General features: G+C 43.0%; 1 protein-coding gene across 1 annotated transcript in view; it reads right to left on the reverse strand.

The window, feature by feature from the left end:
• The window catches only part of pmfbp1 (polyamine modulated factor 1 binding protein 1), a 190,411-nt gene that overhangs the window by 147,161 nt on the left and 15,766 nt on the right, over nt 1-27,484 (reverse strand). The window contains exon 2 of the mRNA XM_080432673.1: nt 5,977-6,083. Within this exon, the coding sequence (XP_080288799.1) occupies nt 5,977-6,056 (80 nt within the window). The 5' untranslated portion in view covers nt 6,057-6,083. The remainder of the gene's footprint in view (nt 1-5,976; nt 6,084-27,484) is intronic.

The raw sequence follows: 27,484 nt of genomic DNA on the forward strand, positions 1-27,484 counted from the left end.
CAAAGTTAAGACAGGGCTTTACTTCTGTTGCTTCTCTTAGAATCAACAGTAATTTTATTCCTCTATGATTTATTCAGTTAATTGAGATGTTGAAATTATTTTTCTCTTCTCCCAGTTCAACACGATGTTAAAATAAAATGTAACTCTTAAAACAATGACCAAGTTCAATGACAACAATAGGAGCAAAGTACTAACAGGATAATCATCAATGCAAGTAACAGAATATACTGCAGCATACCCTAATGCCAAAAAGGAGATGGGGGCTGATTAAGCAAGGACTGAATTGACCATACTACTGTATGTCCATGTCTATCAGAAGGAATTCAACATTGTATATCGTGATTCATTTATTAAATGTCTTTAGGTCTTTCTCTCTCTCTCTCTCTCTCTCTCTCTCTCTCACACACACACACACACACACACACACACTTTTGGCATTCATAACAATTTGCAGGTAAGATTTCAAACATGTTGGTCCAGAAATTTCACGTTTCACAGAGCAGCTCATTATAATGCATGTGAAAAATAAATGGTCTGTGCAACGTAATTGCATCAATAGTTAAATGCTAATTCCTGAATATAATTGCGGCACAGTAGAGGAAAACATGAAGACAATTCATCTACGCAATTACGTTGTGTTGATATATACACGGCAAACAAATGCGAGAGAAGCGACGATTTAAATAGCAGTGGATAATCACAGAGCTCTAATTAACAAAGGCTTGATTAAGATTCAGCAGCACAACGTACTAACTAGCGCATATGAGAGAGAAAGAAAAAGAGAAAAAGTCCACAACCAAAACATCAGAATATAGAACATGTCCCATAGTCTTCTTTCCTTGCGAGTCCTATTCATGGCAACAGAGAAGGTGGCACACTCCATTGTTTTTGCATGAGTATGCAGGATCGGAGTCTGTGTGCTTGAGGCAGGGAGTCTCTCTCTCTCTCTCACATGCCCAAACGCAAGCTTGTAGGAGTACACACACTCCCTTTTGCACACACACACACACACACACACACACACACACACACACACACACACACACACACACACACACACACACACACACACACACACACACACACACACACACACACACACACACACACACACACACACACACACACACACACACACACACACACACACGAGTCACGGTGCAAGAATGCTCCCTCAGGCTCAGTGAGAGGCAATCGTGCTAGCTAGGAGTCTGTGTCTGGGTAGTCCAGCTGGTAAACACCTTCTGTCTACAAATCCAACCATGGCACTGTTCAACAGTACAGAAACACACAAGAACATTCCAATTCACAACTCAGAAGCAGCTGCCAGAAACATCTGAGGAGATGAAGTCAGTTTTTTTTTTGGTGTATGGAACAGGCCCTGAGGAAGAATTCAGTCACAACCAACTCCTCTTCACAGCAGCGGACACTTCTTCCTCAACAGCATCCTCATCCTCTGTGGACTTTGTAGCCATGTCTCCTTAGCCATTAGCTGCAGATCAAGTATGCAAAGCGGACCAATCGTTATGATGAAACGAGGCAGGGGTGGGGGTGAGGGGAGCGGCAACAGAATCCCGCTGGGGGCGAATAGGTCGCGATTCCCATCGCAAGTCAGTCAAGATGCACCTCGTCCTGGTTGTCCCCGGATGGAGACGGTCTGCATTCTGGATGCTACGGGCCGGGCCAGGCTGAGCAGTGGCATCCCAGGGTACTCGTGGAGACTGTCTGCCAGCCCCACACACACGCATGTCCTGAGATACTGCCTCTCTCTCTCTCCCTCTGTGTTATTCTCTCCTCTCCATCCCACCCAGCGCTCAGCTGCCTCAGATGCAACTGACTCCTGAGGAAATCCTCCACGACAGGAAACGCTGCCCACTCTGGTGGTGACGGGCAGAAAGATCTCACAAAGCGGGCATCAAAGAAAAGAGACGGAACACAGAAAATCGCCATCGCTCCACCCACTCGCCCTTCGTTCGCCTTTGTTTTTAGATTTTTTTTTTGTCTCTTAACTTATTTAGTTTCGCTGTTGTTTTACAGAATTAGCATCTGCTACTGATCCTTTGTAGAGGGATTTATATGCCTCCCTAAACATTTCTCCCACACTGTCCGTCTCCTCCCTTTAGCTGTCTCCTTATCCCCCCCATCAGTCTGCCAGACAAGTTTTTCCCACCCAGTTATAGTACCCAGCCAGCAACCCCCTTTTGTGAGTGTGCGTGTTTAGAATGGGTCTGGTGTGTGAGTGTGGCGCATGTCATGCCAGCTTGGAGGAGGAGAGAAGAGAAGGAGGGGGAAAAATCTCCTCTTTGTAAGTTATGGGAACACTATGAGACAGATGCAGGCGCTCATAAATTATACGCTTCATTTGCATATTCCTGGCATAAGACATTATGCAAATATCAGCCAATTTGCATAATGGATTCCTCTTGTTGCCTCCATTGCCCAGTTTCTCCTTTTTATTTAATAATGAAAAAAAACAAAAGGGTTTCCAACAGAGGACAGAACAGCACATTCAAGCCCTGTGGACCACCATGTGATTGCTTCCGTCACAACACTATAGCCTCAAAGACTGTGAGGGACTTAGTCACAATAAAACATAAAACATAACAAGGTGAACAAAAAAAGAGAGGTTTAGCATGCAAATCATTGCCAATTAAACCCCTGAATACATGGTGAACATAGTGAGTGGAGATATGGACATTCATAGGATGCGATATACACTGCAATAGGGTGAGCAGTTGTGTACAATATGTTGAGTGCGAGTATATTTCTCTGTTAGAGTCTATTCTACCTTGACTATCAGAGTAAGCAGCAGCATTGCTAATTAACGGCAGTGAGTGTACCCTCGTCAGTGGGTGGATGGGGGGATATTAAATAATTAAAAGCACTTCTGTCTCTTGCTTTTAACCTCATCAGCTCCATTGCGAGCGACCTGAAAAAAGCTCAGGAAGGGAAAAGGCGCTGTGGCCAAGATAATTACTTAATCAAATATGACAGACATAGCTAATTCAACGTAGCACTCTGCAAGATGTCCAGCAAACACTAATGACGAAAGAGGAAAGATAATTACCTTGAGTGCAAACGATGCGCTATCAAAACAGAGCATATATAGAGCTATATTTACCACTGCATTTTTTATGTCGCTAATCCACATCCCACAAACAAGAACCACTAGAACTGCTGCTAAAAAGAATTGTGTATATGATAGTTTCATGCGATGATGTGTTTAGTTTAGAGGCACAGTGAGAGAGAGAGATAAGAAGGAGTGTGAGGGTGGAGAGAAGTGACATTGAGGAAGGAAGAAGTGAGATAAAAATAAGGACAATAGGTGGTTTGCAGGGAGGATTTTGATTATTTATAACAAAATGCCATTGCAACATACTGCAGTGGGGATCAGCCAGCAAAACGTCAATTGCGATCAGCCTATAGTCCAATAAGCAGCCTAAGATCTTTCCCAGTGTACAGTGGGGTAGGGGCACCGTGATCACTCGGCAGCACTACACCACTGCTACTGGCTGCAGGGCTAGGCTCTCTCCTCCCTCAACCAGCGCCAATGTGGGAGCTAGGGCAAAGCAGAGGCACAATCCAGTGCCAGGCAGAGTGTGTGCGCGGCGGGGCGCAACACAGCTAGCAAGGCTATGAGGAAACGTTAAGCGTAATTCATCAGCTTTATAGAATCAATTAACCTATGTGTTAATTAATGTCAAGCCCATAGAACAAAAGGGGGGTGTTAGAGAGGGGGGGGGGGCGTTGTGGGTGTGGAAGGAAAGCCAGGCAAGGAGGAGGTTGGGTAGGAGAGGAGACAGAGAGGGGATGGGCAAACAAGCAGCAAATGCGGTTGATGGCAGAGAGTTGGCACAGTGCCCATCCATTCAGTGGTAGCACCACGGCGGACTTGCGTTTCGCTCTCGGGGGCAGGTGGTTAGATTTACCCGGGGAGGCGACGGATCCCGGCGTAATTTGGTTAGTGCCGCGCCAGGGTGGGGCAGATTTATTTTTTGTTTTTGAGGAGGGGGTGGCAAATTTCTTAACGAATACGCAAGTCCAATTGATAATTGGCGGCCATTGAAGCCCAACGCCATCGTGGACGACATTGGAACATCTGCTGACCAAAAGTGTAAGAGAGACCTGAAAAGTACTCTTGGCGGAATTCTGGGAGAATCGATGGCAAGTTGGACAGACGGGTTGGTTGGTTGGTCAGCCATGTTGGGAAGGGCAAGATATGGATATCCGCCAGGAAACAATAATATATATATTTTTACCAAAGAAGATGGAGGACAGCGGGTGATCGCAAAGTGATGGATGCCAAGCAAAGGAGGAGGAAAGTGGGGGCTCTGCCACATGGGACTGATGGAGGGAGTTCTAATCATTAAATGAAAACAAGAGAAACTTGGGAGCTGTTGTGTTTTTCTAGAGATAACTGGGGGGTGTGGCGGTGGCACAAAAGGAAGCACCTCCCACTCACTCTCTCTCACTCTCTCTCTCTCTCTCTCTAACCAGTTGAGGCACAACTCCCTGTGCCAGGCAGCCAGCTAGGCAGTAGACGCCATGCCAACTCACTCATGGGCAGTCGAGGGTGTACCCTTGGAGGATATCGGCGACTGATGTCACTGCGATCTCTTAGGTGGCATTCAACGAGTTGGGGCGAAAGTAATCATTTTGGAGGATGCCCAAGGAGCCACGCGTGCCAAGACGTGTGCCAACGGGAACACATTGGCATCGGCCATGGGAAAATGGCGAAGGACGAGGAAGATTGTAGACAACAACTGATCCAAATCAACACGATCGGATACCAGTCGCGGGACGCTTGGCATTCATAAAATGCAAAAATAAAAAACCAAGACGATCCAGCGCAATAAATGACAAATTGGAACAACAAAAGTTTGCTCCGTTAATTAGCGCGACAGGCTCGATAAAGGGAACGAGACAAATTACCCAGAAAAAAAATCAACCACAAAAACAACAAGACGAATCAAGACAAAAGCGGCGAGCTGTTCAATTGGAAGGGGAGTGTGTGAAGCGGGTGCCTCTTTTTGTGCCAACCCCCATCCCCCCTTTACCACGCCATGTTCCCCAATGTAACTGCGTTGGCTGGCAGCCACATTGGTGAGCAATGTCTACCTACCATAGGCACTGCTGCCTAAGATGCCACCAATCTGCCAATCGCCTGCCTGCCTGTGACAGGAGGAGGGAGGAATAATGGACCTGAGGGACGGTGCCAAGAGCTCAACAGCAGCTGTTTACAATGACCAACACAAAAAGATAGAGAAAAAACAGCCAACATGAGGATGCATACTAATGAACCAACAAAACAAATTAGAATCAGCAGACAGACGGGAATTAATTAACTCTTTTGCTTAAATACGAACTTGCTTTGAACATTAATCACATACGTAGGCAGTGGATGAAAAGTGTCAATTACTGGTCCAGGTTTGTTTTTTTCTGTGATGGGAGTAACTTCTTGGCAACGAAACAGAGACAAACTGCGATTATGAGATTCTACTTCAGCAACAACAACAAGAAAAGCTATGGCAGCCGAGCGAGGCAGACTCATGAGAGATTTATCTACATTCACAACAATCACCAAGGAGTATCCTGGACTAAGAGAACCAGGCGGGCGGGGGGTGGGTGGGGGGGGGGGGGGGCGGTGGCACAGGCACAACAGACTCACAGTGGATGGGTTACAAGGCAATGGGACAGGAATACAGTCCCAGTACCAAGGATACTGAGGAGGAGGTGCCCTCCCTGCTAGTCTGCATCTAAGGTTGGAGTAGGGGGCCGTGGGAACCATTTGAAACCTCCCCTCCCACTCACCCTCTCATCAATCCCCCCGCAATACTTATTTTTGCCACCTTCTTGCCAACCAACCAACCAAATTTAAACAAACTCCACCCTTTCAACTCCCCCCCGCCACCCCCCAACCCCCCTTCGCACTGTCTAAGGAGTAAACTATCAGGAACAGATGCAACACTGAATTACCAACTGGTTTGGGTTGCGAGTCGGGGTGTTTTCTGGGTCCGGGGAAACATCGTGGTGACTTCTGCGAGGTCCACTAACATCGGGCACAGAGCCAAGGATGGGCGCCACTGCAAAGACACAGAATGGAGGGTTTTGTTAAGTTCGTTTTCATTTATTATGCAGATGGAAATTTCAAACAATAATTAACGAGGGAAGGAAATCATCAGCCACTGGCATCCAGCACTTGTTATTCTAATTGCTATTTTTTAATTTCTCTCCTTTGGATTTGTGTTGGACAAGGGGGCATGCTTGTGGAATATGAATAATTGAAGAAGTCATCCAAAGGGAGGGATTATAAGATCTTTGTGCTGCCTACCCTACCTTGGCATGCACTACCAAGATGTCAGAGTGTGACTCTGCCACCACTGAGGAAGGGCTGTTTGAATGGTGGCATCTTTTTGGGCACCTTCAAGGCGATCGCTAATTACGCGATCGTAACAAAAACAATTAGCGATTTAATTCGTAATTCTTGGTTCTTTTTTTTGCCCGCCCCGTTACCCTTTTTGGCGAAACGCATGTGGATATTATAATCTTTCGGAGCTAATGAGATTCGGATGATCAACCTTTTTAATTCCACTGGGGATGTTAATTGTGCCACGTCTTCATTAAACAAAATGGATTACAAAAAAAGAGGGCTTGCCAGAGAGAGCAGAAGGGACTGGGGGTGGAGTGTGTGTGTGTGTAAGAGAGAGAACGCAAGGGGTACATTTTCTTCCTTCGTTATATGCCAGTATTCAAATAATGCCACAGTACTCACAAACAAGCAGAGAAAAGCTCCTGCATTGCTAGTGTTCAAGTGCTCCCTCCTGGAAAACCTGGTCTCTTTCCTCTCTGCCTGCTACAGCATCAACCCTCACATACGAAGACATCTGCCTTCCCTCGTTCTGGATCTTACAAAACTGGAGCAAGAAGCGCCCTGTCTGGAATCTAATTTCTCCTAATTGGATATTATTGGTGATATTCAAATCATTAGCGCTTGCACATTAGTAGCGCTGGGCTTTATTAGCGCGGTGGTGTTGGTGTCTGGCTGAAGCGGAATGGAGGAGACAACAGACTACTGTGGCGAGCACTGGCTAATGTCCTCTGTGCTTAATCATCCTACAGCAGAATGGTTTTATGCATATTTCATTTGCATATCATTAAATCGCTAAGGCATACTGGCAACTGGCAGCGGAGAGCGAGGGAGTGGAAATGGAGGATCACAAAGTGTACCAAAAAAAGAAAAGCGCAAGTCATTATGCGATGGCAATCTTCAAAGCCGTGTGCCTTTCTGGCAACTTGCCAATTTGTTTAATTCAACATTAATTAAAAAGAAAGTGAGCGCGCTCAACCTTTTTAGACATGGATTAATTGAGCACCTTACAGCCTGTGCAAGGACTCATACAGTTTATGTGTCCATGTAGAACAACGGGATGTATACTGAATTCTTAAGTATTATCGGATGTATTAAAAAAAGATCTTTATCATTTATATACGTTTTCACAGAAATGAGAATGTTTTATTTTTTGTACTTTTTCATTCAATTGCGGCTGAAAAACATGTTTACGTTTACTGTGAACAATTTAAGTAATTGATACAAAACTATGTTTAATTGGACAATTACGTGTCATTTTGTGTACTTAGCTGGTGTAATGGTTTTAGGTGGCGTCGTGCATGAGCAAGACAGGATACAGGTTAAGGGACCAGGATAAGATGGCACTGGGACCTGGCAACAAGGATGGGGGGGGGGGGGGGGGTTGTTCTGTCATAGGAAAAGGATAAGAACCGATTCCAGCCACACTTGCAGTACTGAGAACCAGATTTATTGGTAGAATCAGAACCAACGTGTTTTTCGGCAGATGGCCCTTGACAGGGTTAAACGAAAAGTACAGTCACACATATATTTAAATAGTACATGTTTAAACATGGCTTTCTGTCATTGCCCTTTGCCATGCCCCCCATCACCTCTCCCAACACAGAGACACAACCACTCCAACTCTGACCTCAGGGCTAATTTGCTTGTGTTAATCAGTTCACTTTCCCTGACTTTGACTGTATTAAATCACTGAAGGTAATTAGTGTACTGTCTATTGACAGTTGATATTATTGAGATTGCCCCCGCCCTACAGTACATCTCCTTGGGCCTGTCTTCTTTTGTTTGAGGGGACACAAGAACATTGTTCACACAAACACGCACACACACGCAACACACCCGCACGCAACACACGTGCGCACACGTAACACACACACACACACACACACACACACACACACACACACAGGGGGGAACCTTAGTAATAAGCTCAAATAATATACCTTTACAACATTATATGACTTTATATTGTTGCTTCTAGATTCACAAAAAAGTAATGTGTATACATGGGTATATAGACATATTTAATTGCAGGACACCCTCTGTGCACTGTTGAGCCCAATTAGAGTTCCAATCGATGACTCTGTCTCGCTTTACCATCCATCTAATTTCAACAGAATACAATTGCCACAGTATTGCCGGTGACCATTAAAAGGGCTATGTAGTTCTATCTAAAACAAATGCTTCTCATTGATAAAAAATAAATACAATAATTAAACTTTTCAAATGTAGCTTTCAACAAAAAAAATAAACAACAGTTATGCATAAAACAATCTCTCTTGAGATATATGATTTCAAGAGAAAATATAATTTCCACGTAAAATTATGCGCCATGCCGGCTGCCGCTTCTAATTGTGGATCCCCGTTTCCTCCAGACTTACTAAATCAATTCAGCCCCCACACAAGGCAAATCCCCCCAAGCCATGCACGGAATATTCAAATGAAGTGAGCTTCACGCCCCACACAATTAGGCATGTTTAGTAATTTGAGTAATGAGTGCCGGAGGGGTGGCAGGGAGGAGGGGCAGTGTGTAGTTGGGTGAACAGGCTGGCAGGGGAAGCCCAGTGCTGTGGGTGGGTATCAGCCTGGCGCCTTGTAACCATGGTACATGCAGATGTCGCTGTAGTTCTTCCAAAAGCTTCCAACCAACCGAGGGGGGGAGGGAGGTAACGAGGACCTCGTTTGGCATCACGCACCTGCTTTTAAGGAGCTGTGTCAATATGCAAGGCTGGAGGAGTGTGGGAAACGGCTGGCTGCTGGGGGCGGAGGAGTTAAAATGGGTGAGGTTGGGGGGAGATCCCTCGCCGCGTGGAGGAATGTGGACGTAAATAACAGCAGCGAAACACAGGCAAGGTACAGCGAAAACCGATAGGGTGTCTCTGAGTCTGTGCTGCTACGAAAGTCACATGACGTACACATTATGCAGAGTGCTCACATTAATATGCATAAGGGGACGCTTTATTATGCAGCAGTACGGTGCAAGGTAATATTGCTCGGCTGTTCTGTCGTGCTCTGGATACTGTCTGGGAATGTTATCTCTCTTTGAACAAACACAGCCCTCATTTCCTCATTCTCCTATCAAAATGTTGAATTATCGATCGCGTCCGTATGGTGCTCCATTTGAAAAGGAAACAAAGAAACTGAGGTGATGAGTTTCACCATTGACAGGGAGTGAAATTTGACAGCAGTACATCATGCATTTGCTAAGGTGATACAGTGCAGATAGTATGCAAATTATTTAATTCAAAACATAAGGTATACTTTTAGTATGGGTGGATCATTCCTCCCCTGGAGTCACATGCCTTACTACAGAAATGGTAGTGCCATGCTCTACCACTGAATGACAGTATAAAATGGCAAATATTAAACTTATTTTAAACAAGTTGTCCTCCATCAATGATGCAGCATATCCTCAGGGCCAGTAGCCAATGGGCCAGTGACAACAATTTCTATTTCCATTAAAGGACGATTTCGGGAGTCTTTTGAATATATAAATTGGGGGGAAAAGTTGTAGATGGAAAATATTCTATTTCGAACTTTCTTCCCCATCATAATTTCAAAATACAGGTTTGATTTATGCTACTACTATGTTTAGTAAGTATCCCCTAAAATAAACAAGCTATTACGGACCATAAATATAGCAATTAATGTTTTTTAATAATGTATGCATCTATTTTTGGTAGTGAGGCTACCCATTTGTTTATGATTGAATCCGGCATTGGGCCTTTAATGAGAAATAAATCTATTAGGAACTGGTGTTAGATCTGAAAGGGAAACCTGCTTCATACTGTACACGTCATCCTATATGCATACAAAGTCAAGACAAAACCTCAAACAAAACAAGTAACAAAGTTTTCAGTAAGTTGTTAGAGAGGCAACACCCTAAACAGCAACATGCTAACACTTAGCCGTTTCAGCATACATGGTATCAGATAGGTAAAGCGCTATAACTGCTTCAAACAAGTCATACATTTTCAAGCTCTCCAAATATCCCCCCAAAAAATGCATATCGAAATAAATTAGGCTGTTGGTTTTCTATTGTAATAGAGTGTGCTGCTTTTGGCCTGATCTGCAAACTCAGCTGATAACCTTCTTCTGTGCCTCCCACGTCTGTCTAACTAATGAGGCAGCTTTAGACCGAGCTGGGGCACTGTAACCTCACCTATGCATCAGCACAGCTCTGATGCTTCACCTTATGGCCTTTCACACAGACATGGCACTGGCAATAGGGAACACACTCCTACAGTTAAATCCGCACACACCTCTGTGTGTGTGTGTGTGTGTGTGTGTGTGTGTGTGTGTGTGTGTGTGTGTGTGTGTGTGTGTGTGTGTGTGTGTGTGTGTGTGTGTGTGTGTGTGTGTGTGTGTGTGTGTGTACTGCCCTGGCCCAGTTGAGAAGCACTGCTATCTCTTTAATCACTGCCCAGTGCTGCGTCCGCTGATTAATTGGTTCCTGGTAATTCTATCAGATTAGTATTAATATGCAGTCACTGAATCGGTCAAGGTGACCTGCTCCTACTAACCAGCTTTTTATAAACTGCTGTGAAGGTCAACTGTCAATCAACCCACAAAATATGATAATGTGCCTTTAAAGCCAGCATGAGGGTGTCATTAGTAGCAGCAGAAAGTGGCTGACGGAACTGTCATGACCACAGCAGTGCAAAGAAGCGGGTTGATGGTGGAGGGCGGTCCTTCCTGAAGGACGACAATAAAATGAATAAAGAGAGACATTTGAGAGATAATGTCCAAGATATTTAATATTTCCGATATCTAATATTAGACCCCGACGCAAAGTGAAGGGGTCTTTATGACCGCTAAAGAGGTTTATTTCTAAACAATGACCTGCTCACCATTCATTATCCCGATTATTACACGGCTACGTAATAAACTATTTTATTGATTTAAAAAATAATTGAATTGCTTACGGTAAAGAAAGATATTTTATGCTAGGTGCATCCAGTGCAACAGGTCGGCTCGCAAAGGTCCGGGTAGGAAGCGTTGATCAAATATTAATCAATATTCTAGTACTGCATTGCCCATTTCTCGCCTCAAACGTTTTCAAAAACATTATTTAACTGTTTAGCTGTAAAATGACATTGTGTTTGTTTACATGGCTGCCTGCCTTGTTGAATATGGCAACCAAGCACGGATTGATTGATTTTGATGAATTTTATTCAGGTGTGTCGACTGCAGTGGTCTGTTATTGACAGCAGCGATCATTATTGAAGAATAATGGTGATTGACCAATCAGAATGAACCATTCAAACAAACGGTTCTTAAAGGAATATTTCACTGGTCATTGTATCGTCTACTCAGGCTTTTGTGAGCCCCCCAGACAGTTTTTAAGTTGCTTGATTCAGTATTTAGATATTTGATATTCATTTTATCAGACACGCCCCCTTCCTATACAAACCCATTATAACTTCAAACTCCATGTTAGATTTGTCAAAAACACCCGTCCTTGCTTCTAGTGACTCATTCTGCCCTCCTAATACGTGAGGGGGCCGTGTTTTTTCTATATCTTTTTTAATTTTTTTTAATTGTATTTCATTTTTTACATTTTCCCAAAAAATATTATAAACGAATGAAAAAACGAATAAAAAAAACACGGTCTCCTCACGTATTAGAAGGACAATATCAGTCACCAGAACCAAGGACAGGTGTTTTTGATGAATCTACCATGGTTAAAATGGAGTTTGAAGTTACAATGGGTTTGTATAGGAAGGGGGCGTGTCTGATTAAATGAATATCAAATATCTAAATACTGAATCAAGCAACTTAAAAACAGTCTGGGGGCTCACAAAAGTCTGAGTAGACGATAAAATGACCAAAAGTTTTTTTGAAAGTGAAATATTCCTTTAAAGCAGTGGTTTTAAAGTGTGGTCCGGGGACTCCTAGGGGTCCTTAAGGGGGTTCCCCAGCTAAATTAGGAACATTTCAACCACTTAAGCCCTGGTAGCTGAAATACAAGCTCGTGACACGTAACGTGAGAAACAAATCTTTTCAAATGGGGGTCCGTGGCCTAATTCGTATCTTTTTGCGGGTCCTTGCGGTGGAAATGAGAAACACTGCCTTAAAGCATACTGTAGCTGTCAGAGATATAGAGATATACTGTACCCCCCCCCCCCCCATCCCGTGGGTCTGCCAATTCAGTGCTCATAAGAGAATCACTGTACAGTGAACAGAGGACAAGTCTGGGGACTTTGTGAACTAAGGCCCCTCCTACGTCCTCCATCCACTAAGAAGCTCTGTGTGTGTGTGTGTGTGTGTGTGTGTGTGTGTGTGTGTGTGTGTGTGTGTGTGTGTGTGTGTGTGTGTGTGTGTGTGTGTGTGTGTGTGTGTGTGTGTGTGTGTGTGTGTGTGTGTGTGTGTGTGTGAGTGTGTGTAAGCAATCAGAATACTTAATTTAAAATGAGGCTCAGGAGGTAGAGCGGACACCTTGGAATCGGAGTGTTCCCGGTTAATTCACCGGCTCCTCCTGGCTGCGTGTCGAAGTGTCCCTGAACAAGACCTATGACATTTTGTTTTTTTATGTTGTTTTTTTTATGTGTTTGAAACGTTTTTTTACTTAAAAACCACTCAGATAAATCATGGTAGGTTAGTGTTTTTGCAATGGGGGGGGGGGGGGGGTTAATAGCGTTACCGAGGAATAGCGTTACACAAACACGCTAAAGCTTTCCCCACAATGTGCCTGACTGTAGGATTCATTCAATTCTTTTGTGGCAAAAGGCTCAGCCAAGGGATGAAGCCTTTGCCACAAAACCGGTGCCACTTCCGCTAGTCATCCGTCAACGTCACCGTCATCCTTCTTAGTTTCGCCATTAAACATACCAAACTAACTGCTCCACAGTGGTGCTGGTTACAACAATGCTGTTGCAAATATGAAATTTGTTCACTTTTCTACTTTTATGATAAACATTAAAATAATTCATGGCCAGACATGCTAAAAATTTCAGAAAAATAAAAAAAAGACCCAAAAACTAAGAAAAAGTTAAATTTCAAGACCTTTAACCCCTAACTGCTCCCGATGAGCAGGTTGGTGTCTTGCATGGTTTGCTCCACCGTCCATGTGTGAATGTGTGTGAATGTAAAACACATTGTAAAGCACTTTAAATGCAGTCCGTTTCGCATGTACCATTTGTACTCAATTGTATAACGGTGTCACTCCCCGAGAATATCAGATCTACAAGCTCACAACATAGTGAGTTGGTAGATCGGCTATTTTCGGCAAGCGACACCATCGTATGACAAGTATGAATCAGGCTTAACCCATTCAATCCGGGAACGCATCTCTGTCATTTTGTCTTTTGGCTATTTAAAAATAGCAGATATACAAGCTCATGAGCTATGAACTTTAATATCTGCTTTGAATATAAATATAAATGTTTTACTCAAATCTTTGCTTCTGGTGGGGGTCCCTGTAACAAAATATTGGGACAAATACATCATTTTGGGGGATCCTAGACAGGAAAAAAGTTTGAGAACCACTGATTATAGCAACATAAGTAAAAAAAAAAGAAAAAGAAGATATTTGTAGAATCCCCAGAAGCAAAAATTTTAGTTAAAAATGTTTGCTTCAAAATATATACATTAAAAGATTTTCACAAATTTTCAAGATTTTTCAAAAATAGCAGATCTACAAGCTCATAGCTATGAGCTACAAGCTCATAGTTATGAGCTTGTATATCTGCTATTTTTGAATAGCCAAAGAAATCTAAAATGACACTTTCCCAGTCTTAATGGGTGAAGAGAAAGCCAGAACAGAAATATGCAAAGGGCCTCGTATAGGCAGGTCAGGGTAGGGTAGTGAAAGCGGGGCGGGTAAGGGAGGTGAAGGAAGGAGGATGAGAGAAACGGCATGTCTATGCTACGTCCCATAGGACCTGAACTGGGCGGCTGGCAGGGGAGCCATTACATATGTGCCTCTGACAGCTCACTCTCATTACAGCGGCAGGCAGTTACCACCACCAGTCTCACTGTACCCTACCCATGCTTTGAAATGCAGACTATCATCAGCTCCACTTCTTCCGACATGGTCTTTGTGGATGCTGTGTAATAGTAAACATTACAAAACGAGGTTTGCGACCTTTCCTCGGCTCTGCGTCACGTCCAATCAAGCTACTTTACATCCGAGTACTGCGACGGCTTGGCATTGCATGCCTGCACTACTGTTATACACTGCAGCAGTACAAGCTTGCCTGCTGCCGCTGCCCCACATGCCTTTCACCATCTTTAGTTCCCTGTTCTATATCCTCATTTTTACCAACCCTTTTATCTGGCACTCTCTCTTCTGTGATTAGCTGTCTATCACAAAATACGCTGACTCTAGTTCTGTTCCGTTTCTTTTAAGCGCTGTGGTTTCTCTGGTTTGCTATAGCATCCTTCTCGTACTCGATGGCTGCCAAACCGGTCCCCTGCAGCTCAGCATCTTGCATTCTTGCGTAGCACTACGGGCCATTTCCCTTGCCCATCTGCTATACTGATCTAATAATACTGGGGTCCCGTTAAACCACTGTGCTGATCCAACAATGAGAACCTTCACCTATACGTGTTCCTCACAGTTTACAGTGCTGTCAGGAGACGCCCGTTTGATTCAAACCGGCCCGCCCCGCCCACACAAAATGAGCTGATGCTATGAGCGTGATGAGAAAAAAGGCAAGAGCCACTCATAAGAATAGAGCTATGCAGGCACACAGGAATATGACCTCTACTGGCTGAGGGGAAAAGAAAAATCTGCTGCCTCCACACTTTACTGCTAAAGGGCAATGACAGACTTAATTGGATTGAAAGAGACATTTCTTCAGGACTTTTTGGCAAATCCTGCAGCTGAGGTTATGAGAGCTACTCAAAGGATGTAGCCAACTTAAACAATGGGATCTCTGAAGCAAATGGACCCGCATCTGTAGCTGTTTAAGTACTATACGCATGAGGCTTTCAGGAGCACTGTTCAAACCATTGATACATGGCCTCGGTGCAAATAAAACTAACATGTTCTGCTAGGAGCTGTCCACCATCCAATCTAAATCGTTTCAACTCCACCACTGCAAATGAAATAAATAAATAAAAAAAAGATTCAACGCAAGGCAGCCAAACACCAAAGACAAGATAAACACGCACACACACAATCCCCACAGCTGTGACCATGTTTTGTGCAAGCTGTGAGGAACCAAAAGGCTGTGGAATAACACTTACACACCACAGTGAATTATACTGCTACCTTTATAATGGAACAGTGTGTTTTTACACTTACGTGTCCTATGTCGGGGACAGGGAGTGCAGTGATTATGACAATATTATAGAGGTAATGATTCTTGTTAATAGATAGTCCCAAGTACAGTAACATAGGAGCTACTGTAGTTCTCATGTTAGCTTATGCCTTTTCCAGACTGACCAGCCCATACATAGCCAGAAGCACCGGACTTTAGCATCAATAGCTGCTCCTGTCTAATGTTTAGTCTCTTTAAAAATTCTTTGTTGGAAAATGATTGACAAAAGAGACATGTAATGAGGACACTGAGAGTGACCCTCATCTTAACACATTGAGTGCCAAAAACGGCCCTCGTTTTTCATAATCCAACCATTGAGTGTCAAAAAAAACATTTCCCCCTTCACAGCACCAGGAGATATCATTTTTCGAAGATTTAGACTCCCATCCATTCCTGGTTAACTTACTGTATTACTTTAAAAGCCTGTATCTCGGCTCCTGTGTACTTTTTGGGGCGGTGAAACCGCCCCTATATGTGAGGTTTGGATATTTGCACCCCCCAATCCTGCGCTGTGATTGGCCACCAGTGTACCCCCCTAACCCTGCACGTAATTGGCCAATCACAGTCTATTCAGGACTGTGATTGGCTAGTGAAACATGACACATGTGCATAGCCCTATAAATAGGACTATGCACTTAAAAAAAACACATTTATGGGTTTTTTAAGTGAATCACACATTGTGGGTGTATTGGTTGACTCCATTCAGTATTATGATTAGCTAGCAAGACACCGCCCACTTCACACTGGGTGTGATTTTTTTTTTACTATGTATTTTTGACTATTTTCAACTGGCTGCAACTATGGAACGGATTACCGAATGTTTAAAAAAAACCTGTGTTTGTAAAGAGGGGATCACCATGAGGATGTTGATCACGGAAAATATTTTGTGACTACTTGAAAAAGGCACTGGCTGTACCCTGTTTTAAAAAAACCTCTGGCACTCAATGTGTTAAAAGGGAATGTCGCCAGACTGTTTTCTTAGCTTTTCTATGATGTTATGATATCCTAGGACGAGTGGTGCAGTAGAAAAATGTCACTCCGTCCCGGGTCCGCCGCAGCTAAAGATCCGCATTTATGGGACTTGCGCTAAATCGCGTATGTTAATAGCTTATTTTTTTTAGGTGAGATCTGATGTTCACAGTGACAGAACACCATGCAACGTGATTGTCTTGAATGCGCCCCACCGGAAGTCTAGCTAGACGAGATTTCGTGAAATCTCGTCTAGCGAGACCTCCGGTGGGGCGCATGGGTCACATAGGCAGGTTTTTAGCTGCGGCGGACCCAGTAGAAAAATGTTATAACATTTTTCTACTGTGCCACTCGTCCTTGGATATCATAACATCATAGAAAAGGTAAGAAAAAATTACCCTTCAACTCCTCCAGGCTAAAGACATCAGCGTTTTCAGGGCAAATCTGGAGAATTTCCTCAATCACAGGCAGGACAGAAAGAGGAAATGGTGCCTTTTATAGCTAACAGTGCTTTTATAATTTCTATTTCTCAAGGTCTGCCTTCTTTTTGTGCATTGGCTCTGAGGAAGTGGTTCATTAAAATGGTATGCCTATTGCCTATTTCTCTTTTTACTTTTCAATGTGGTGGACAAGGACATTAGCCAATCCCTGTAAAAAAATGAATTAAAAAAAAGGAAAGGAAAAAGCCAGACTTCCTTCTGACCGAGTCTTTATGGTTCTGTTGGCTTCGTTGCGACACCACATTCTTTCCTGCCTGCCATCACAGAGCCACCCTGGTCAGGTTAAGGAGGATGAGCAAAAATCAGTCAGAGGAGAGAGAAAATGGTGGGAGATTGTGAATGAGGGATTGTAGGGAATGTAGGGACAGATAAGGGGGCAAGAGGAATATAAAGTAATGAAAAGGAAGGGACTAGAGACAGGGGGAGCTGATGGAGAGTACAGAGTACAGAGTGGGGAGTGGGCAACAGAGTGAATGGGGTGGGGAGAAGTGGATGATGAGGGGGGGAAAAAAGATGGTGGCAAGTTATAGAGCATTTGCACGTTAACGGCCTTCCTCTGAGTGAGACATTACTGCTACTGTTGAAGGAGAGAGCCATGGATAATCAGAATCACACAAATATACTGTATACATAAACATATGTTTGAGACATCTTGTTTGGGACCAAAGTAATGTTCTTGTGCAAGTGGTGCATGAATGTGTACAGGAAATTCCATAATCTCTTCAAGACAGATTCTGCTGAATCAGCAGAATCTGTAAGCATCACTGCCATAAACATGTAATGTTGTTGTTGGTAGGAATAAACACAGAAGCCCCCAGGGAGGAAGTGGACTAAGAAAGGGGAGGAGGCAAGCAGAGGTCCTGTTTCTACACAAAACAAGAGGTGGTGTGCCCCTAGAGGCAATAATAAAAGGCAAATTTAAAAAATCCTTTTTGTTAAACCGAATGGGTTCCCAGATTGGAAATTCCATGGCAATCCTGCCAGTAGTTTGCTAAGATATCTTGCTTAGGAGCAAAGTAATATTCCATAGTTGTGTTTATACTGCTAATAGTCTGGCCAGGCATGTGTAGGCAGAGGTAAGGAGAGACCGAAGCTAGAATCAGACATAGAAAGATTGAGTGGTGGTGATCTAGGCTGCGATATCACCGTGACTGATGTAGAGGGACCTAAGTACTGGTATTGAACTTGCAATGAGCAGGGGATGAGAAATTAACAAGACAAACCTACAGGACACAGTTAGAAGAGAGATAAAGAATAGTTAATGGGAGCAAATAAAATGTCTGGAATCATCCTTTCACCTACACTTCCTAAACTATCACAACCTTTGTGGATATAACGCACCAACATTTTGCTACTTGTTCCTTGTGAGTGAGTGACAAATAAACCTTCTTGAAACTAGGGATTGACAACTTTGATCTTGTTAAGCCAAAATTGATCTCTACCCTCGATGGTCAGATAACACACTGTACAATTTGTGTGTGTGTGTGTGCATTCACCCCCCTTTGTCCTTGGGCAGTTCTACTCCGTTACATTTGCATTTGGTAATGTAAAGCTCAACATGATATCAAGTATATCTGCTAAGCCCTTAACTGACTCCAGTACATATATGCTACCTCTTATGCTTTGTATGCCAGGGAGCTTACAATTGACAAACTACAGTCAAATCAATACACATAAAGAGACAGTGAAAGAGTAACTTTGTTTTGGCAAAAATAGTCACATATACAAGGGTCATTTCATTTCCAAGAGATCCTTAAGGAAATGTTCACCTATAATGACATGCCCGAAATTAGGGACGCCAAGGTGAAAGTGGTTAATCTAGTCAAATACATGTCTAATAATGCTTACTACTTACTTAAGTACATGGATATTAAGGGTTCCTTTACATTTTGGTTAAAAACAGCTTGGGCATAGATACTAACCAGCCAGCAGTTGCTCATCACTGTCTTGCATGCATCCTGTGATTATATTTTCATGTGAAATATGACCACAGGGAACAAATTTATGGAGTGGGAAGTGTTTTGAGCCACAAAATAAACTTAGACAGCATACATGTATCAACTAGAAGTTTTAGTAGCCTAGTAAAAAATAATAATTAATCTGCCCTGAATAGTGCCCTTTACAATGCCCAACTGGCCAATTCAAATTCATCCCATCCTTATCCACCCTTGCACATGCATAAACACACACACCCCCACACACCCCCACCCCCCACATACACACACACACACACACACACACACACACACACACACACACACACACACACACACACACACACACACACACACACACACACACACACACACACACACACACACACACACACACACACACACACACACACACACACACACAATCTTCTATCCCAATGTGATTATGAATAGGGTCTATAAATCAATGCCTGCAGAGGAAAGGCCACCCACAACTCTTTGAGAAGCAGAGATGCATTTTCAGGTGGGGCCTGGTTGATTTGTTAATAGCACGTAATAAGGGCCATTTTCACCGGCCACATTAAATCATACAACACAGGGTCCATTGCAAGCATTAAAGCAAAACATGGGCCTTTAACACAGAACTCTTCTTATTTTTCATACCCTTGCTGCAAAACCCAAGACTAAATTGGATTTTCTCAGCACTGTTTCCTAATTTGAAACATCCATCATTTATTATTAAAGAAAGGAAATAAAGGAAGGAGGGGAAAGTTGCCTTGGGCTGCCTCAGAAACCCCTCGCCACCCCATCTTACACTTTTCTACACCCCTAGCCCTCCAGACTGAGTAGTTAGCTTTACCTTCTCCCTCTCCACACAGCTGCTCAGTGAAATGGCATATAAAAATTTGTTTTTTTTTATGACTGACTAACACTGGTTGCTGCTATAGCTGCAAAGTACAGTATGTGTGCGCCGCAGGCATGCGTGTGTGTGCATGTGTGCCTGTGTGTGTGTGTGTGTGTGTGTGTGTGTGTGTGTGTGTGTGTGTGTGTGTGTGTGTGTGTGTGTGTGTGTGTGTGTGTGTGTGTGTGTGTGTGTGTGTGTGTGTGTGTGTGTGTGTGTGTGTGTGTGTGTGTGTGTGTGTGTGTGATGGATGCATCATGCCAGACAGGAGGCAGTGGGGGACATGCTTCTGTGAATGGCCCCTCACAGAAACAGAAGGTGGTGGCGCGTCTCTCAAAACACCCAGGAAATCCTTCCCCTTTTTATAAAAGCTCCTCCACGTCCTTAGTAATCCTGTTCTGTATTATCAGGAAGTTGCAGCTAAGTGCTGCAATTAGGCCACCCTTTTTCATGCAAATCAATTTGCCAGCACAACAATCAGTCGGTTACGCCAGCTCTCACTCTCTCTCATCCTCCCCTCCCGTCTCCTTCCCTCTCTTGCCCTCTGCCTCCATGCTACCTCTCCTTGGCATTTGCAGAGGTTGCCACATTTACATTATTCATCATATCAGGTTAGAATAGGCACCGCTCAAGGCTGAAGCATGTGTTGATTAGTGCAGCATTACATATGTCAAGTACAAAAGGGAGTTAAACTGCCTCCCTCGTGCTCCTGTGCATTTTTCAAGGCCCCCAAAATAAATAGTTGATCCCGTTAATATTCCTAAGCTAGTCATATCAAACAGAAGGACAGAGGGGCCCGTCTATGGCTCATGTGTATCATGTGTATTTAATATACTGTATGCCTGCTGTGCTGCGAAGTAAACAGGACTAACTACCCGCTTTCACCAGGTTAATTTAATGCCCCCCTTATTTTCTGTGTGGGGCCTTGACTCCAAACTGGTGGTTATGCAGGCCTCTACAGGTCTCTAACAGAAACAGTATGTATGCAAAACACCCACTACCCCACAACTAGTGGCAGGTGGCGCTACAAGGTTTGGACAGTTTTTAGCCTAGGAATGTGTGCACACATGAGTACTCACACGTGCACGCAAGCAGCTGCATTTCTTTTCATATACTTACATTTTAAAGCCTACCCATGCACTGTGCCCCTTATACATTATGATGCATGTACTTGGAAAGTTGGTCATTGGAATTATAAATAGATACCATTTGTTCAGAGGAGGAGTCCCATCAAATAGGTGCATGGACTTGTGCTGGTATGATGGATAGATGTGGCTAGATTACCATTAAAAAGTCATTTGCAAGACAAATAGGGACTAGCGTTTCAAATTATGGTTACTTTATTGCACATTTGGGTTTGGAGACTAAATTCCAAGCAGGCTGGTGGTTTGTGATAGTGAATACTACTGTCCCACACCTACAGTAACATGGTGATCGGTCAGCTTTTTGGGCTGGAAATAGTAATAAGTAGGGATGGGTATTGGCAAGAATCTCACGATACGATACGTATCACGATACTTGGGTCACGATACGATTATATCACGCTATATTGCGATACGATACATATTGCCATATATTACGATATTATTGCGATATAATGCGATATATTGCGATACGATACATATTGCAATATATTGCGATACGATACATATTGCGATATATTGCGATATATACATATATCACAACTACATAATTGTATATATATACACTACATATGGAGTAGCTGCAGATCAGTGATAGGTTCTTTGAATGTTTTTTCATAAAGCCTGTATCTGAAAAAAAAATCGCGATATGGTGGCCTGAAGTATCGATACAGTATCGCGAAATAGAATATCGCGATATATCGCGAAATCGATAATATTGCCCATCCCTAGTAATAAGACAGCAATAAATATAGTAACAGCTCTAGTTCACTGGTACCTGGGGTGCAAACCCTTAAAGGGAAATTTTTGTTTTGTTTTTAAACCTGGGCCCTATGTTTTAGATCATCTGGACAACAAAGGAAAGGTGGGTGTAAAGATCATTGGAATTGGTCCATTCAGTAACCTCCAGACGTTTTGCTTATCGAGGGGCAAGCCGCAAATTCAAACTATGCATAAAAGGCATAATGTTAAATACTATACCCCGGGGTAGAAAACAGGCTGGCCCATTTATGTATTTATGTGATATGTATTTGGTCGTGGACCCCCATCTCAAAATATTTTGTTCCAGGGACCCCCCAGACGCCAAGATTTGAGTTACAAATGATCGCTTTGCAAAAAAAATCTAAAATGACACAGATGCGTTCCCGGATTGAATGGGTTAAATAACTCAAATAAATGACTTAATGAATGGGAAAGAGACAGCATTTTAGATATTGTTTTTTGTTTTGTTTTTTGGACCACACAAATGCGCTTTACAATGTATTTCACATTCACCCATTCACACACACTGCAATAGCAGAATTGCAGCGCGACGCGTTGTGAGCTTGTAGATCTGCTATTTTCAGAGCGCAACACCCGAGCGCAACCAAACATAAAATGACTGGTCTTTTAGTTCTACTGGATTTCTTCTCCACTAGTCCCTCCCTAACATTTTAGTCTAGTTTTTATTTGTTGACGAAATTGTCAATATATTTGGTCTTAGTTTTAGTCATCATAGCTTAGTTTTTATTTAGTTCTTATTTAGTCTGTCAGAGAAAAAAGATAGTCGACAAAAAATAATTCTGGTCCTGAGGCACTGCCGCCCCAGAGAAGAACCAATAAGAGAGAGATACAGATGCCCAAACTACAGAGGAATACAAGGACTCCAAACTGTGGCACATTCTGCAATAACTAATAAAATCTGCATTATTCTTTGTAGTATTCAAATTTGCATATTTTTATATGCCACATATTCTCACATATTTGCAGAATTGAAAAACAATGTTTGCATTAGTAGCGATGCAATGTTAAAAGCGCTAGAATGCATCATTTCTTTAATTGCGAACGCAGCACACTTCGGCAGGCCTCCGCGCAAGTGGAGCTTACTATGAAACCGCGCTCGGGTTGTGTGTGTGTGTGTGTGTGTGTCTGTCTGTCTGTGTGCAGTATTGTGTGCACTGACTGCGTGCAGCCGTGCCCATATTTCAGGCCGGATGGCAAGTTGAAAACGCCAAATGCTCATTCCTTTCTATTCTTCTTATTGTCTCCGCCAGGCCGTAAGGCATGGCGAGAGAGTATGTTTTACCCCCTGTCCGTCCGTCCGTCCGTGTGTGTGTCCGTGTGTGTGTGTGTCCGTCTGTCACCAGCTAATCTCCGGCACCGTTGGCCCGGTCGCTCCCAAACTGTGCACACCCACTCCCTGGATGCCAATTCAGAACCTCTGCCCCAAAATTTTCACATGGGCCTGTTATAGCGCCACCAGGAGGCTGCTTTTTGGAAAACACATTTATTTACTGTACTCCTACAGATTTGGTCCAAACGTCATGCGAATCGGTACACAGTATCTCTACAGTCATTAAACAAAATGGGTCTTTCAGATTTTTCATATTCCATCCTGATTGGCTAAAAATGGCTTCCAAAGTTTGCAGGAGTGCTCCATTTTGAACAAAATGCCTCAAATCATGAACACAGCATGCAATTTCGGTGAAATTTTGCACGCGTATTTCCACTATGCCGAGGAAGAAATGCCACTTGAAAATTTTCAAATCAGCCTCATGGTGGCGCTATAACAGGCCGATTCATGTTTTTACCTATAACTGCACCGATCTGTGTAAAACTTTGTATGCGCACTCCCTAGAGGTCAAGGAAAAACCTTTGCCCTGCATTTTTCCCATCTGCCTTTTATAGCGCCACCAGGAGGCCGACTTATGTAAAACACATTTCTTTATATTACTCCTTCCGATTTTATCCAAATTTCACGCAAATCGGTACACATGATCTCCATAGTCATGTGATCAAGTCGGATGTGTCTGATTTTCCATATTCCATCCTCATTGGCTAAGATTGACATCTAAAGTTTGCAGTAGTGGCTTGTTTTGAACAAAATTCCGCAAATCATGAACGCACCGTCCGAACTTTGCACGCACATTCACACTATGTTGAGGAACAAATGCCACCCTTTTAATATTGGCCTGTTATAGCACCACCAGCAGGTCCAATTTAGCAAAAAAAAAAGTTGCACAAAATGCCTCAAACCATGAATGCAGTGTCCGATTGCCGTGCAAGGCCTAAGAACAAATGGTACCCTTTAAACATTGGCCTATTATAGCGCCACCAGGAGGCCACAATAACCTACCTGACCTGGCGGAGACCTGTGCTCCGAGGAGCACTTTTTCTAGTTCTCGAGCTGCGTTCGCGCGTCTTACTTGTAGTCTTAACATACTGCATTTTCTGGTTCCACCAATCCAGACCCCCAGATTTCAATTTCATTTTGTATCAATTACTTTAAGTCTAGAATCAAGTCATCCAGGATCCTGGTGAATCATGACCATAAAACATTTGATTCTGTGAGAATATTATATATATATTTTTTTGAAAACCGCATATAGTATATCATATAATCCTTATTTTTATTTTTTTAATTCACAGAATCAAATATTTAATGGTCATGATTCACCAGCAGCCTGGATGGCTTGATTCTAGGCTTAAAATAATTGATATAAATATTTTGGGGTATCTCTATAGGAAAAATTTATGGGGTCTGAATGGGTGGAACCAGAAAATGGCTGCCACTGCTATGCCCTGTGTTTAGACCAGGGGTCTTCAACAGGGGTGTCCGGGACCCCTGGGGGTCTTCAGTTACTACAGTGAGGCCGCCAAATCTTTCTGTGATAGGATCTTTTTTTTTAAACCTTAACCTCTTGAACCCTAGCATCCCTATTCTGAAGGGAACATTAACCAAAAGATAGATCGGCTATTTTTGGCAAATAGGTTTGGTGTAAAGGGGAAAAAGAACAGTACAGAGTCAACGGTCAAGTTTACGAAGTATGGAGGGTTTAAGTGGTTAAATGTCTGAAAATGTATGTGATATGTATTTGGTCGTGGACCCCCATCTCAAAATATTTTGTTCCAGGGACCCCCCAGACGCCAAGATTTGAGTTACAAATGATCGCTTTGCAAAAAAAATCTAAAATGACACAGATGCGTTCCCGGATTGAATGGGTTAAATAACTCAAATAAATGACTTAATGAATGGGAAAGAGACAGCATTTTAGATATTGTTTTTTGTTTTGTTTTTTGGACCACACAAATGCGCTTTACAATGTATTTCACATTCACCCATTCACACACACTGCAATAGCAGAATTGCAGCGCGACGCGTTGTGAGCTTGTAGATCTGCTATTTTCAGAGCGCAACACCCGAGCGCAACCAAACATAAAATGACTGGTCTTTTAGTTCTACTGGATTTCTTCTCCACTAGTCCCTCCCTAACATTTTAGTCTAGTTTTTATTTGTTGACGAAATTGTCAATATATTTGGTCTTAGTTTTAGTCATCATAGCTTAGTTTTTATTTAGTTCTTATTTAGTCTGTCAGAGAAAAAAGATAGTCGACAAAAAATAATTCTGGTCCTGAGGCACTGCCGCCCCAGAGAAGAACCAATAAGAGAGAGATACAGATGCCCAAACTACAGAGGAATACAAGGACTCCAAACTGTGGCACATTCTGCAATAACTAATAAAATCTGCATTATTCTTTGTAGTATTCAAATTTGCATATTTTTATATGCCACATATTCTCACATATTTGCAGAATTGAAAAACAATGTTTGCATTAGTAGCGATGCAATGTTAAAAGCGCTAGAATGCATCATTTCTTTAATTGCGAACGCAGCACACTTCGGCAGGCCTCCGCGCAAGTGGAGCTTACTATGAAACCGCGCTCGGGTTGTGTGTGTGTGTGTGTGTGTGTCTGTCTGTCTGTGTGCAGTATTGTGTGCACTGACTGCGTGCAGCCGTGCCCATATTTCAGGCCGGATGGCAAGTTGAAAACGCCAAATGCTCATTCCTTTCTATTCTTCTTATTGTCTCCGCCAGGCCGTAAGGCATGGCGAGAGAGTATGTTTTACCCCCTGTCCGTCCGTCCGTCCGTGTGTGTGTCCGTGTGTGTGTGTGTCCGTCTGTCACCAGCTAATCTCCGGCACCGTTGGCCCGGTCGCTCCCAAACTGTGCACACCCACTCCCTGGATGCCAATTCAGAACCTCTGCCCCAAAATTTTCACATGGGCCTGTTATAGCGCCACCAGGAGGCTGCTTTTTGGAAAACACATTTATTTACTGTACTCCTACAGATTTGGTCCAAACGTCATGCGAATCGGTACACAGTATCTCTACAGTCATTAAACAAAATGGGTCTTTCAGATTTTTCATATTCCATCCTGATTGGCTAAAAATGGCTTCCAAAGTTTGCAGGAGTGCTCCATTTTGAACAAAATGCCTCAAATCATGAACACAGCATGCAATTTCGGTGAAATTTTGCACGCGTATTTCCACTATGCCGAGGAAGAAATGCCACTTGAAAATTTTCAAATCAGCCTCATGGTGGCGCTATAACAGGCCGATTCATGTTTTTACCTATAACTGCACCGATCTGTGTAAAACTTTGTATGCGCACTCCCTAGAGGTCAAGGAAAAACCTTTGCCCTGCATTTTTCCCATCTGCCTTTTATAGCGCCACCAGGAGGCCGACTTATGTAAAACACATTTCTTTATATTACTCCTTCCGATTTTATCCAAATTTCACGCAAATCGGTACACATGATCTCCATAGTCATGTGATCAAGTCGGATGTGTCTGATTTTCCATATTCCATCCTCATTGGCTAAGATTGACATCTAAAGTTTGCAGTAGTGGCTTGTTTTGAACAAAATTCCGCAAATCATGAACGCACCGTCCGAACTTTGCACGCACATTCACACTATGTTGAGGAACAAATGCCACCCTTTTAATATTGGCCTGTTATAGCACCACCAGCAGGTCCAATTTAGCAAAAAAAAAAGTTGCACAAAATGCCTCAAACCATGAATGCAGTGTCCGATTGCCGTGCAAGGCCTAAGAACAAATGGTACCCTTTAAACATTGGCCTATTATAGCGCCACCAGGAGGCCACAATAACCTACCTGACCTGGCGGAGACCTGTGCTCCGAGGAGCACTTTTTCTAGTTCTCGAGCTGCGTTCGCGCGTCTTACTTGTAGTCTTAACATACTGCATTTTCTGGTTCCACCAATCCAGACCCCCAGATTTCAATTTCATTTTGTATCAATTACTTTAAGTCTAGAATCAAGTCATCCAGGATCCTGGTGAATCATGACCATAAAACATTTGATTCTGTGAGAATATTATATATATATTTTTTTGAAAACCGCATATAGTATATCATATAATCCTTATTTTTATTTTTTTAATTCACAGAATCAAATATTTAATGGTCATGATTCACCAGCAGCCTGGATGGCTTGATTCTAGGCTTAAAATAATTGATATAAATATTTTGGGGTATCTCTATAGGAAAAATTTATGGGGTCTGAATGGGTGGAACCAGAAAATGGCTGCCACTGCTATGCCCTGTGTTTAGACCAGGGGTCT

This window comes from Gymnoscopelus braueri (assembly GCF_963280865.1).
Source record: "Gymnoscopelus braueri genome assembly, chromosome: 1".
NCBI classification, from domain to species: domain Eukaryota; kingdom Metazoa; phylum Chordata; class Actinopteri; order Myctophiformes; family Myctophidae; genus Gymnoscopelus; species Gymnoscopelus braueri.